Source organism: Melitaea cinxia, chromosome 16 (assembly GCF_905220565.1).
Source record: "Melitaea cinxia chromosome 16, ilMelCinx1.1, whole genome shotgun sequence".
Lineage (NCBI taxonomy): Eukaryota > Metazoa > Arthropoda > Insecta > Lepidoptera > Nymphalidae > Melitaea > Melitaea cinxia.
Genome location: NC_059409.1, coordinates 13,255,580 through 13,270,433, shown reverse-complemented (window position 1 = coordinate 13,270,433; position 14,854 = coordinate 13,255,580). Strand labels below are relative to the sequence as shown.

The following is a 14,854-nucleotide window of genomic DNA, read 5'->3' as shown; positions in this document are numbered from 1 at the left end:
GTACATGTTGTTCTTGTTATTAATATTTTATGATTCTTTGCAAACAATATCTAACTGAAAACAACGAACTAGTACATTTATTTAGGTGTGTTTGAATTGTCATACAGTTTCTCCTCTATTCAATGTCATAGCTTAATAAACATTTTTATCGTTTTCGATTTACGGAATTTTATTTCGTCAGTTTTATTTATAATTATTATCAAAGATGACGAATAAATAAATTACTCATTTATATTATTACACGTTTGTTTTCTAAGAAATAAATACTTACGTATATGAAGCCGTACCGATGTTTTCATATAACATTGATAACAATGTCAATTTTTTTATCGGTATATTAAATTTATAAAAGTTACATCTAACCGAGTCATCTGTGTTGGTAAAGTTTATTGAAGTCACTTATTTACTAAATATGTATAACTAGCTGCCCGGACAGACTTCGTTCTATCAAAAGTTAATGGTAAAAAAAAATTAAAAAATTCAGTAAAGAATGATATTTTTTTAGTATTAAAACCTTCCGTGGGCGTTAAGGAACATACAAAAAAAAAAAATAGGCGAATTGGTCGAGACATTCTCGAGTTATGCGCTTAGCAACATTCATTTTTATTTATATATGTATAATAAGGTGAAATTAAATATTGTATATCTAGACTTAGAGAAATGAGAAACTAAAATGTTCTTTACAAATGTAGTAAATAATTGGCTAACAGTATGGAAATTTATCATTTTTGGGTATTAGTTTCTAGGAATGGTAGTTTAGTAATAATAGTTAATGATCCAAGCTTCTCTAAGAAGAGTTGTAGACATTTTAGCAATTTTACCGAAATATGCAGATTACCTCACGAAATTTTCCTTTAAAGCTGACCGATGAGATGAGAGCCAAATACAAATTTTAGTTTTACTAAACTTGTGTTACCCCGGTTAGAATACACGACCATTTATATCTATATCGAGTATAGATTAATTTGTTTCTTATACTTGAAATCCTTTTATCTTTTTAACCGACTTCCAAAAAAGGAGGAGGTTCACAATTCGATTGAATGTTTATAATGTATGTTCGATCAATTTTTTTAATCGAAACGTGGTGTATGTCGTGGATTCATTTTAATTTGATTAAGATCTGACAAGTACTTTTCGAGTTATAATCTCGTGTTATATAGTGCATATTTACATAACTACTTTTTTATCGACCTTCGTTGTATTAACCGCATAACTTTTTACTGGGTGTATGCGATTTTGATGATTCTTTTTTAATTGAAAGCTGATGTTTGTCGTTAGTCCCATTACAATTTAATCGAGAACTGTTGACTACCTTTTTAGTAATCTTTGATAACACACCTTTACTTGACTATTTTTTCATCTACTTACGTTGTATTTATTACTCGTCGATGTAATAAATTAATGTCTGTTTTTTTTTTGTTTGCGAGCACACATTTACTAAAATAAAATTACTGCAACGTAAATATTTTTTTATTTAAAATGAATTTTTGTAGTGTTCGAGTTTTCACCATGCAAATCTTCTACTACATTCTTCTACCACAGTACTTAATAGAAAAGCCGCTGAATTATTCACGAGTCGAAGACTAAGTAATACGAGCTCCTCAAGACGTTGGCGGTCGATGTGTGAAAAAAAAAATGAAATCTGTTCAGGAATAATATCGTAGCAGGATTGTTTACGGTGTGGCTCTGTTGTCGGGATTGTGTTGTGCTAGCGAGTCGCTAGCTCGCTAGTTTGCCCCGAGCTCAGGCAGGACGGGTGTACTCAGGTGGGATGGAGGCATGGAACGTCTGAGTCGGTGCTTTTTCATTCTTTGTTTGCGTTGAGGATTTGCATACAATCGGAAAAATTGCGTGGCTTGCAGTAGTCAGGAAAAAAGGAATTCGTGTAGTTTTATGCATATGAGACTTCGAAGTGCTGACCCTCACTTTTATAATGCATCACACGTTCGTATATAATATTAATTACGTTCGTCTCGGGTTTCGAATAACATGTCTTTGCATTAAGTCGATTATCTTTAGTGCATTCAAATACATACATATATTCATATTCATCGTGTTTTAAATTTAACATATTAAGGAAACATTAAGCATTATATTGACGATGATAAATTCAATCTAGTGCAAAGGTAAATATCTTATCGATAAAATCACCACAATCCGTCATTGTTGACAACAGTGACGTATCTGTTACCTACATCACGTGGTCTTCCGCTTGTTTGTAACTGACGAGCGCGCGCTATTATAGAATGCGCGTTAGTCGAGTAAGGCCGCCCGCGCCGCTCGCCGCTGTACCCTTGTTATCGCAGCTGATATTGACAAGTTACGCGTTCACAACACAACAACTCCACGTGTATAAACATTGTTGCACAACAGTAACATGCGGCCGTCGGTGACGTGCAAGGACGCTCCGGCAACGACGACCATTCTGGTAGATGGGATAACACACAACGCACCCACGCTTCGGATTCTGTATCACTTCGACAAAAACGCGCCGAGATCGACTATGGTGAGCTGCGATCTCCGATAGTGGCATATTGATGGAAGTATTTCTTTGTTTCGTTATTGTAACGTGATCGAAGTGCCTTTGTTGTGACACCAAATGGTTCAGTTCAGTGATAAGTTCTTTGTTCCGTGTTCCTATCTAGTGAATTTCGAGTACACATTGGATTTGTGGAATGTCTACTATAAAGGAAGAAAAAGTCGATGACTGTGAGTCTCATTTTTTTCGAGTATTTTAAAAAGACGCGATATTAAATGCAAGAAATAATAAGGCTCTTTTTTATTAAATATCAAATAAGTATGCAGCACATTTTGTACTTAATATTTTATAATTATAAAAAAAGTCTCTTTTTTATATAATAGAAGTATAATGATTAGATTTCATCACAAAAACTTCGTTACAAAACCATAAAAGCGAAAAAAGTGTTATCTAATTTGTTATAATTTCAAATTACACTTTTTTGTACTGAAGATTTCAATAGATTTTATGACTCCTATTTACTATTAAAATTTACGTTTCATTAGCAATTTCAATATTCTCCAACATATACATACGATTTGGATACTTATCTTAAGAGGAATGCAGAAAATAAGTTAGAATATTTATTAATGACGTTTTAGATCGATTTCTTTTTCTTGTAATGGACCGAAATGTAATCAAATGAAATGTCTTAGAAAATTCCTGTTTCTTGCGTCATCTTCACGTCAAATAAGATTGTTGACCTTGCTTTGTATTTTAAATTTAACATAGTCTAACAAAAAAAAAAATCCGAGTTAAAAACTATACGAAATTTGCATTTCGAAAAATAACCAAGCCAGTTATTTTGCACCTCCTACGCTAACCTATCGCCGGTTAGTCGCATTCCACGCATACTCGTAGCTACCACAGGTTGTCGGCCGGCACTGCGGCTGGTCTCGAACGCCTTGCAACGGTGACTTAGCGTCTCGGGGACTCGCACCAACGATACACGATACTTACACCCGCCCTCCGCTCTTTATAAAACAGAACGCCTAGGGGTGCCCCAGTACGATCTCGGAGCTCGTGTTCAACTGGACAAAACGCTGCGCAGTTTATACTAGCTACATTATGGCACGAAACTATATTATTCTACCGCCACTGTTCTACGTCGAATAAACACGTGCCTCTGATATTAATTTACTTGCTACGATTTTTTATTACGCAGAAAAATATTGTTATCACTAACTGTTTTTAATATTACATACTTCTTTTTCTTTCCTAATTCTTCCAAAGATGTCTTTGCCGGACACGAAGGCGTTTAAAGGCTGTTATTGCTATAACAATTTTAATTTCATTTGTATGTAACTAGCTGACCCTTTTTTCGTTGTTTTTTTTTTAACTTTCTTGTAAACAAACCTTATCCTAACAATAACGGATAGAAAAAAAAGAATAAAAGAATTATATTGGTACAGTCGTTCAGAAGTTATGCGTGTCCATAAATAAATAATAATAAACGCTTCACACTCAACGGCTGCTAGTAGGATTTTCTCCTGTGTCGGGGATCCCGAAACACACACAATACACAAGCACAAACGCCCAGACCGCGACAAACATATCTATATGGCCAACACAAATGTCTGTCGTGAGCGGGGATCGAACCCACGTCTGTCAGCGTAACAGCCAGTGCTGTGACCGCTGCTCTGACGCGTCGGCATAATTTCGGTGATTATTTTTTTTTATTTACATAGATATGTAAACGAAGAACATGTACAGAATACAATGTTCTAAATATTATGATGTAAAAATAAGAAATAAATAATAAAAAAAAAAACGAGTGTGCTTTGGACCACACGACTGAAGTAAAACTTCTGTAGCAGTAGGCCTGCACTGTGTCTTAGATATAAGAAACGTAACTGGCTATGAAAAAAAGAAAGAAAATGTGTGCTCGCACCTCTCTCTCTTGCTCCGCTTGCCTCGCCTGATCACACTTTTCGTAACGCTCTCGTCACGTATTCACCAGCTTACACCCCAAATCAAGCGTCTGTAAAGAAGTTTTACTTCAAAAACTTGGAACTATTTATAAACTTGAATCATCAATTTCACATCTTTTACACAATGATTTCCGGTTACTGATTATTTATATGAAATACAGTATGCCTTTTGCATTACGTGAACCTACAGAAGCGTATAGGCGACAACGTCACACACATGCGCTCGTGCGGCGTAACGCGTTTCTATAAACTACGCAGTTGTCGAGATCACATGCGATAGCATGCACATGCGCTGCGTGAACGTGATAATAGAAAGGTCCGCTTTTTTACTTGCTCGGTGACACGGAGATTTCCTGATTATGCATTTAATTTTCCACGCTTACTTTCATAATGTTAAAAAATATAAAAAGAAAACGTAATAATTACAGCCAAATAAATTGTTATCTTAACGTAAAAGACAAATGTTCAAATACAAACATTTTATTTTCTCCTCCAACAAAGCGTGAAATTTGTTCGAGGAATGTGGACGACAATAGTGCAAAGGGTTCCAATCAAATCTGCTATCTTGATATCGCCAGACATCTACAGCCGTCGTACTTTGTTGGGTCATACAAATAATAAAAAAATAACCATTGATTACTAGCTGAAACAATGTAAAATGTATAACTTTAGACTAAGGTTTTGATGATATCGCGAGTGTTTATCGAAACAGTTTTTACAACGTCAGCGAAATAAGAATTTTTAATAAGAGTGAAATTAGATAAACAAATTAATAAAATCTCATTTTAAATAAGCGTATAAAGTAATGTGAACTTACGAGACTGAACAAACTTTCCACTCTGAAAAAGTCGCCTTGAAATAAACGAGTGAGTCGAACGGTGGTGTTTTATTATGAAATGTCACGTCGTGCCAGACGCTACATAAATAAGTCTGAATTAACTCGTCTGCGACCTCTGTTTCCCTTTAGGTTCACTCTCACACCACCCATATTACACCTCTCCATTACTAGTTATGCTAGTGACCAAGGAGTTAATATGGAGTGATTGTTTTATAACAATTGAGATTAAAAATACAATCGGACATTGGACTAGGTGCCTAGCCGACCGTGCTACATACCTATAACTCACACCCCATATCCGACCCGTAGTTTATAGGGCAATCAGTTTCGCAAGCCCAAATTTTTTATTGCGTGACAAAGTTAACGCTCACAATTTATAAGGTCAAAATATTTTGTTTCCATGCAATAACATTACTTAATTGAATTTGATGTTTCGATATGTGACTAATGGGCCAAATTAACTAAATCTAAACAGGATAATTTAAAATTAAGTTCTTACATTTAATTTATATTTAAAAGGTGAACATTATTTTTAATACCCATCAACTCAACGTTATACGAAGCACAAGCTTTAAAAGTTAATTTCAACGTTCGATATGTATCTATGTAAAAACATCAACTCAACGCCGAAAACATTTTGTGACCTGTCAAAGCAATCTCGATGGGATTGATGGGAAGCTACGAGAATTACTTAGTGACTTGTTGCAAACTTAGAGTGTACAAGCAATATACTATAAAGTTAGGTAACGATTGGTACTTTGAAATTTTCAAGTCCGTAATAATGTAAATACTTATATTATAGAGTAACAGATATCAGATTTCTGAAGAACATTGTGTAACACCGACGTGATGTAAGCCCCCAAGGCAAAGAACACCTTGAATTGATACGATCCTGAGTTCCGATATGGCATCTCTTCGATTTCTGTATTTGGAGTGCTGAGATGTGTACAATATATCTATTAAGTACTAACTTGTAAAGAAGTAGCACTGGATCAAGTTAATCATTCATTGAATATTTCCGTATACTCAATAGTACAATGTTTGAATATAATCGATTATTTTTTTGTTATAATCTTATAAATATCTTATAAAATACACACAATTGATTTTTATTAATCGAATATCGAAATATGAAAAACTTTAAAAAAAAAGTCAGTCGAAATTTATTATATAAATCGAATATTTTATTACTTAATCGATTATTCTTTACATTTTTGAATATCATATCAAAAATTGACCGCTCCAGCGGGAATCGAACCCGCGTCTCCGACTGACCGTGTCGGCGCTCTAGCCAATTAAGCTATGGAACGATGTACTCGCTAGATCGAAATTTTTGATATGATGATTTTTATTTTCGGTTTAAGCGAAATTTGAAAGCGAAAGCGATTATTCTTTGTTAATAAAATCGAATTCATACTAAGCGATATATTTTAAGAAGATCCCATCACATCCCTAGCACGTTATAACAGCAAAGTGTTTTGGGTACCAAATCAAATAAACTCTTGTCCGTTGATCAGATTAGTAATAACGTGAATAAGCAAAATAATTCAAGAAACTGGTGAGATGTCTCTGGCGGTACGTGCACTGTGTGGGCGCCGGAAACACAGTCAATTTGCGTTCGATTCCCGTTCGGGATGGATATTTGTATTTGTACAAAGATTTCTTTCCGGTATGGTTGTCTGTTGTGGGTCTCCCCACTGTGCCTCGGAGCGCACGTTAAGCTGTCGGTCCCGGTTTTTATCATATCAACCTGATAGCGATCGTTACTCACAGTAATGAATATATCCGTCAACCCGCAGCGGAGAAACATGATGGATTAAGCTCCGACCCTTTTCCTACGTGGAGAAAGTGACCAATGCCCAGCAGTGGGATGTTACATCCTGAATCGTAATAAACTAGTTCAATGAAGAACGATATAAAACTATATAACCAAAAATAATATTATAACCAACCAGTCGAAGAAGAAAGGATAAAAATACTTAATCTATACCCTATGCAAAGTTATAAATGCAAAGGAAGAAGAGAGGTGGTTGGAATCTCTCACTTTTGTTGAGGTTGAAAACCTTATTGCTAAAATAAGTTTATAATATATGTTTTATTATTGCTGATTGGTCACAACTCATACGACGTACAATGATTCCCGACTTTATTTAAAAATCATAGATAAACTCTCACGCAATCACATGTGTAATCACACACACACAACACACACACACACACACACACACACACACACACACAAAACACACACACACAAAACACACACACACACACACACAACACACACACACACACACCTACAACACACACACACACACCTACAACACACACACACGCACACACACGCGCGCGCGCGCGCGCGCACGCACGCACGCACGCACACGCACGCTCGCACGCACGCACGCCGCCCGCACAGACACAGAAACACACAGACACACACAGACCCACACAAACACAGACACACAGAGATACACAGAACACTTACACTTAGATTTAATTTTAAACTAAAATGTTAAAATGTTAATGTTCTTAGTTATCCGTAAGGAAGGTAGCGAGTCATTCCCAATACAAGTGTCTCTGACTATCTGAAATCTCATCTGTTAAAACTCGTTTATATTCGCTTTGCCCCGATGAACCATCACATCCCCACTAGGTAAACAATTTAAGAGATTTTCTTCTTGGGTTGTAAACATTTTCAATCTTTAAGATGCGAGCACAAGTGTGATCCAGCAAATCTTGTAGATTTACTTTAGCACTTTTATCGGTTATTTGAATGCTGGATAGTGGAGAATAACACAGTTTTTGGCGTTCGTCAGTATATTATATGATGGCAATATGTCGAAGTTTTTGTTAATCAAACTTGCTCGAAGAAATCCGTATTGTGATTTCGAAAGATCTAAATCTGCAAACATACTTAAAGCTTCATCCACCGTTAAATCTGTTCCATTGCGACTTTCATGCAATAATTTTGCCTTCATGATCCTTTTTTCATTTCTTTCACAATCCCGCATCATTGAAACAGCAGTAGCTTCTTCGATTTCTCCTTCAGCCCGCAATCCTTGAATGTATGCATTATGTATATACTCTAGTCCACATTCTTGTACCAATTCCATATTCTTTCTTTTTTTCGATTTATCTGATAGATCTTCATAAGACTTTGGTGGACGTCCTCGTTCTTCAGATGTTGTAGGTGTAATATCCATCGGTGCTTCTTCGAATTGTACCTTAAATTCACCGTCTAACCACGATATATTATTACTAAAGAAACGTTCTTTAGTTCGGTTAGATTTGGTCCACCGATCGTTAAACGCTATTATAAGCGTTTTTTGAATACGTTTCACAATTAATTCACTTTTTTCAGACGACAAATGGTGGTGTTGTTCTAAGTATTTTTGAATATCTTCTGGTTTTGTTCCATGGCCAATAAAAAAATCGCATAATACTCGTCGAGGCACAACAAATTCACTCATTTTGTTTTTATTTTTAACTATTTTTTTTTACCGAGGTTGGTGAAGACTTATGTTAAAGCACACTAAAGTACTGGTAAATAACAACTTAAATCAATAACTTTTATACTGAAATTTCGTGTGAAAAAATATTACTATCTAGTCATTATCAAGTTCCTAACCACTATCTATGAAGGTGGTTAGTAGTAGGTAGGTACTGATAATGTACACTAACAACTATAACTAGATACAACTTGCTCACTTTTCCTTCACCGCGATAGAGAAATACATAAACTATATGAGAAACATGTAATTCACACAGTGATAACAAAACATTAACCACATCTGACCGCACGATAAAAAAAATATACTACATACAGTAAATAGATAATATTGTGTAAGAAAAAAAGGTCAAAAGTGATCTAAATATCCAAAAATCTCATTAATCAGAACTAAAATAATTTTTGGAATATTTTGTATTTTCTCCCCATTAGCCATTTTTCGTTTCATTTCAAGGGGGGCAGATTCGGGCACTCAATTTTTTTTGCCCTGACTTTTACATTAGCTGTTCTGTACGATGCTATCAAAATTACGACATGGGCAGACACCGCTAACTGTCAAAAGTCTATGCAAAGTTTCTAATAAGGATAGAATATTAGGTCCTGAAATAAAAATTCTTTACCTCCCCAGGTTTCACATAATGGTTCACTTAAATTATTTTTAAATCGAGTACTTCATCACCATTCTAACCATATATCACACTTACAAATTTGCTGGTAAAGTAATGCAAATATGACCATGTAAACTGGTGGAATTGTGTTCTACATAATTGACATAATTTTGAGCGTCAACTTGCAAGCCTTATTCTAATACAAAAAATGACAAATAGTGTATTTCAACTGCTATATAATATGCATTGAATATTCAGTTAGACATATGCATTAACAAAATATTCAATATAGAACATTACGAAAAGCCATTTTTGAGACGGTACGCACGGTTCTATCCCACTGTGCGGCGGTGTATAATTTCATATCGAATGGGCCGAGAAAATGAACGAGTCTCACTTACGTGGGAATTAGTGATAACGTTGATTGATTGACATGGCAACTCAAGACGATTCTTGAATATATTAAGTAGTATACAATACTATTTTTATTCCGTTAATTTGAGGCGTCTTAAAAGCCTCGAAAGATTTTATTATGCTAGACGGACACAATGTTTCGGACTTTTTGTACTTTTAAAGGATAGTAACTCCGACTCCTACCCGAAGGTTATTGAAGCACTACCTCAACGTATTATGTATATTATTCCAATGGTTCCACACAATTATGATGGTAATTCTTTTGAAAATTGCGAGCGATATAATGATGGTTATTTGTTTTGTTCCAGTGGGCGTGGTCGGTGGCGGCATGCCGGAAGCCGCCGGCGGCGAGAGGCGACACGTTCCTCTGTACGGTCGGCTGGTTGCCGAGGAGCAACTCGCCTCCATGAGCGCGCCTTCTGACATTCAGGTGAGCGCCCAAGTGCGCAACCCAAGAGCTTTCAGGCGCTACCGTACCCCCGTCCAGGTAAATGATGCACGAGGCAGTTTGGGCTAACACGTATAATCGTATACTCTTGGGGTTCAGTTTTTGAGTTAAAATACAAGTTAAACTATAGTCAACGCTAAAACCAGATTTAGCGAACCTTGTTAACAATTAATAAGAAAAGTATGTTTTGTTTAAAAGAAAGTTAAAGGCTTAATTTTATTTATTAATTATTTTGTATTAATTATAGAAAATGCAAATTGATTCACTTCTCATAGATAGATATATTTTTACGTGAGTACCACAGACTTTACATTGTTTTTTTTTTATTATCCCTCAAACAAAGTTCCACTAATTATCTACAAGTTCCTTTTTTCTGAAACTGAACACTAGATGTATTTGAGTGTTAAGTACTGACCGACCGACCGTCTCACTGTAGATAATACGTGTCTAGACTTAGGTAATTATTTAATGGGCTCGACTACAGTTTTTCAGAGAAAGACTCGTTCGTGTTATTTTTACTAACGTTTCTACTTAGGGTATAAATGGCTGATTATACATAATTTTTATTTTCAGTTGAAAAGATTAAATACCTCCAATCTAAGTAAGTTTTTGTAAACCGATTGCTACGATATTTATAATATCTTCAAACTGTCTCGTGTAGATCGCTTTCGAACACCACAATCGATCGTATATGATTGATTCATAAATATTTCAAATAGTTTTTTTGCAGCTTATTATAACATGATATAAACATAGTCTTTATTGGCATAACTTATTTATTGATATTTCTAAATATATGTACGCAAATAATTGCATTTCATACTTTATTGACTATTTTCACATATCATAGAGGGTTATGCACCTGTATTTTTTTAATTTTTATTTCGTAGTTTAGATCAATGCACTAGGTGATACGTTTAGGTATTACAAGCACTCATTAATTTATTTAATACGATAAACATAAAATATTTTAATTAATGTTTTTATTACTTTTGCCTACTTAAGCATGTCATATCATTTGTCCTATGTGTTCAGACATTAAATTATTTTTGGCTTCTCATGTCCCGCTTTTAGTGCTATAATTGCTGTTATGAAATTAGTAAATTGTAAAAGATTGATTGATTTTTCTCCTGTCTAGGCCATGCAAGCTCGAATACCGCATCATTTTCGGGACCCTTCGACAGCGCCGTTAAGAAAACTTAGCGTCGATCTCATCAAAACATACAAACACATAAACGAGGTAAGTGACGTTGTATCAACTAGGTAGTTATATCATTTACCAGTATATTACGTGCTATTTCAGCATAATATGTAATTTTCAAGTGTACCATATTTTTATGATTCTGCGACGGCATTAAATATTAACATTCCGATTTAGTCTGTATAGACTTTCTAATGTATTATAACCAACTAAACGTTACTAAAATATACTATAGGATAGTCGGTTTCTCCATACGAATATCTATATGCAATAATTTTGTGCTTAAAAATTAAAAGGTTTCATTTTTGAAATCGGTACATTTCACGCAAATGTATCTATTTGTTTACATACACGTGGTTCTTGCATTAAATAACAAGTTACTGTTATACCATTTCACTAATGAATGCCTCATAATTACTTGTATCCATTGTTTCTATTCATCGTAGTAATCCTATGCTTGCCTGGGCTATTGTTTAATTATTATCAGAGCAGCGATAAGATCTTTTTGATAATAGTAACGCGCGCACCGTGCACTGCTCGGTAAATTCGACACAGTACTTGTTACTTATTACCTTTTTCGTAGTTTTTCATTTATTAATATTAATAAACGAAATAAAACCTTTAAGTAGTGCACTTTTACTTTTTCTTGTCTTAAAAAGGAGTTTGATATATTGATAAATAAAATAGAAAAAGCATATTTATTGGTAAGTATAGTTAAGTGTCCTTATAATAGCCGGTTCCCAGTAAACTAACAATTAAATATGACATTTGACTTTGTTTTCGATTGTTCCTAAATAAGTATAAGAATCAATAGACGACCTTCATAGTTTCATTAGTATTTCATTATATACATAGTTACATACTGTTTCAAATTTATTTTAGTTTTTAGACCTCTAAACACTACTCTCCCTCTAGCTACTATACTATATATTGTATGATAAATTCAGCTGTATTAGTATCTACCGTATTATAATTTGCGAACAAATGTGATGAACATTTCAAGATATCAAATAATTTTTTATAGTTGTCAATTGAAAATTCGTTTCGGAAAGTAGACTAACTACCGTTGATATATCGTAAATATTCTTCAGAATAAACTAGAAAGAGAATACACTTCACCTTGTAATATCCCACTCCTGGGCAAAGGCCTCATTCCCCATGACGGAGAAGGATCAGAGCTTAATCCACCACGCTGCTCCAATGCGGGTTGGGGGAAAGAGAATAATTGTTTTAATAAAATCTGGGCGTATTACCGTTGCAAGTGAATAAATTAGCATTATTCGTCTATACTAGTAATCAATCATATCCGTGACAGCTAAATAATGACAAATTATGTTATAGGTACTACAAATTTCTGCGAGAATTAAACGATAACAAATCCACACAGTCTAATTTAGCTGACAATTTAATGGTGCTTTGGGAGCAGTTTTAAATAATATGAGACAGCGATAAAATTATTTGCATTTTCATATAACATCATTAGCTAATAATTGTGTTTGCTCGCAAACGAAAAAAAAACCGACTTCAATTACATCGACGAGTAATACAACGCAGATCGACGAAAAAATAGTCAAGTAACAACGCATTATCATAGATTACTCAAAAAGTAGTTATCAGATCTCGATGAAATTTAAATGTGACTACATGATAATCATCGGCTTTCGATTAAATTAAAAATCATTAAAATCGGTACACCTAATAAAAAGTTATTACGGATTTCCAAGGAGTTCCCTCGGTTTCTCTGGGATCCCATCATCAGATCCTGGTTTTCTTATCATGGTACTAAACTTGGGATATCTCCTTTCCAACAAAAAAAGAATTATCAAAATCGGTACATCCAGTAGAAAGTTATGCGGTATAATACAACGTAGGTCGACGAAAAAAGCGTCAAGTAAAAACGCATTATTAGATATAGCTCGAAAAGTAGTTGTTAGATCTCAAATAAATTTAAATGGGACCAATTGGCACATACCACCTTTCGATTAAAAGAAAATTTGTCGAAATCGGTCCACCCAGTCAAAAGTTCTGATGTAACATACATAAAAAAAAAAAAAAAAAAAAAAAAAATACAGTCGAATTGAGAACCTCCTCCTTTTTTGGAAGTCGGTTAAAAAATGTACGACCATCAATTACTGTGAATACATGAACTGATAAAATTGCGCAAATACTTTATAAAGCTTCCGAGTGTTTATTACGTTCCGAGCACGTGTTACATCTGACCTTTCAGTCACGTGGGCGTGAAATTTTCACTGCAGCGTAGGACGTTATAGACTAGAGCGGTCACAGGATAGGTAATGCGAAACTGCGTAGTCCTGAACTTTGTAAAGGCCTCGGACTTATTGGCGACACGACAAAGTATTTTTATGTTCGTCACTTAATAATATTGCAACTACGCTAACATTAAAATATACATAAACAATGGCACGTGCAATCTTGCATATGAGAATTGCCTTGTTGTGTCGTCAATGTGTACTGAACCTTTTACACGTGTAAACTTTACTGAAAATTGTATCTAATAGACGCAACAGATGTTTGATTATGGCTTAATAAGTTATCTAAAAGTAAGTATTTGTATTTTCAAAGCGAGCTTTTATCAATAACTATGTACTTATTAGCTGAATTCATAGTATAAATAGGTACAAATTTTTTTTTTTAAGTTTTCAATACTTATTGCGACGTTCCGAACAACTCGTCCTCAAATAATTTCACACTGCATTACGTGTTTTCCAGAGAAGGTGCCCTTCAAAAAGAACCATTGCAAACTGCCTACTGCGAATCGAATCTATTTATCGGCAGTTCTAATTATATTGCGAAATAAACTTGTATAAAAATTTGCGCCTTTTATAAATACTCGTAAGATCGTCTCTAATAGAATTAAAAGTTTTAATGAGCGATGTTTTCTTGATTATTATATGTGAACTTCTAATACAGATGTTAAATTATACGCTTCACCAGAAGAATAACAACAAGACAATCATATTACAGTCGACTAAATATTTCAGCTTTATGTGGACAAAAATAAAAATAAAAGAAAGCGACATCAAACATTTACTATTCCTGAACGAGAGTCGGGCAATTAATCTTAGCGTTTGAGACACGTGGAGTCTCCCCTTCGAAAGCGCTCTATTTATTTTTAAACACAATATTAATAGGTTATATTCTATTTACGTTTTGAACGTGGTCGTTGCCCTATTTGGTTGTTTACATGACGCCATCGCGATGCCAGTTTGAAATCAGCGACTTACTCATATGTTATGTGTGCGTGATAATACAAAGGTTTATTTACATTGTGTATTTCAAGTATTTTCTTACAAACTCATTCGTTATTTTTAATCTGACCTACGATTTTTTTTATGTAGACAATAATATTCTCAGTTTCATATACAAC

At 34.5% G+C, this 14,854-nt stretch overlaps 1 protein-coding gene and 1 long non-coding RNA gene across 3 annotated transcripts in view; one reads left to right on the top strand and one right to left on the bottom strand.

Annotated features, from left to right (window-relative positions):
- LOC123661159 (serine/threonine-protein kinase minibrain) overlaps nucleotides 1–14,854 on the top strand; it is a 135,701-nt gene that overhangs the window by 8,121 nt on the left and 112,726 nt on the right. Inside the window, exons 2-3 of the mRNA XM_045596149.1 lie at nucleotides 10,126–10,304; nucleotides 11,404–11,505. Coding sequence (XP_045452105.1) covers nucleotides 10,126–10,304; nucleotides 11,404–11,505 — 281 coding nt within the window. The remainder of the gene's footprint in view (nucleotides 1–10,125; nucleotides 10,305–11,403; nucleotides 11,506–14,854) is intronic.
- On the bottom strand, nucleotides 4,843–5,347 carry LOC123661161. 2 transcript variants are annotated; one of them, XR_006744313.1, is made up of 2 exons: nucleotides 5,267–5,347; nucleotides 4,843–5,045 (listed from the first exon to the last, which is right to left on the bottom strand). It is a non-coding gene; the product is annotated as an uncharacterized LOC123661161 (long non-coding RNA). The 2 variants fall into 2 exon arrangements; XR_006744314.1 differs by having other exon boundaries at nucleotides 4,914–5,092.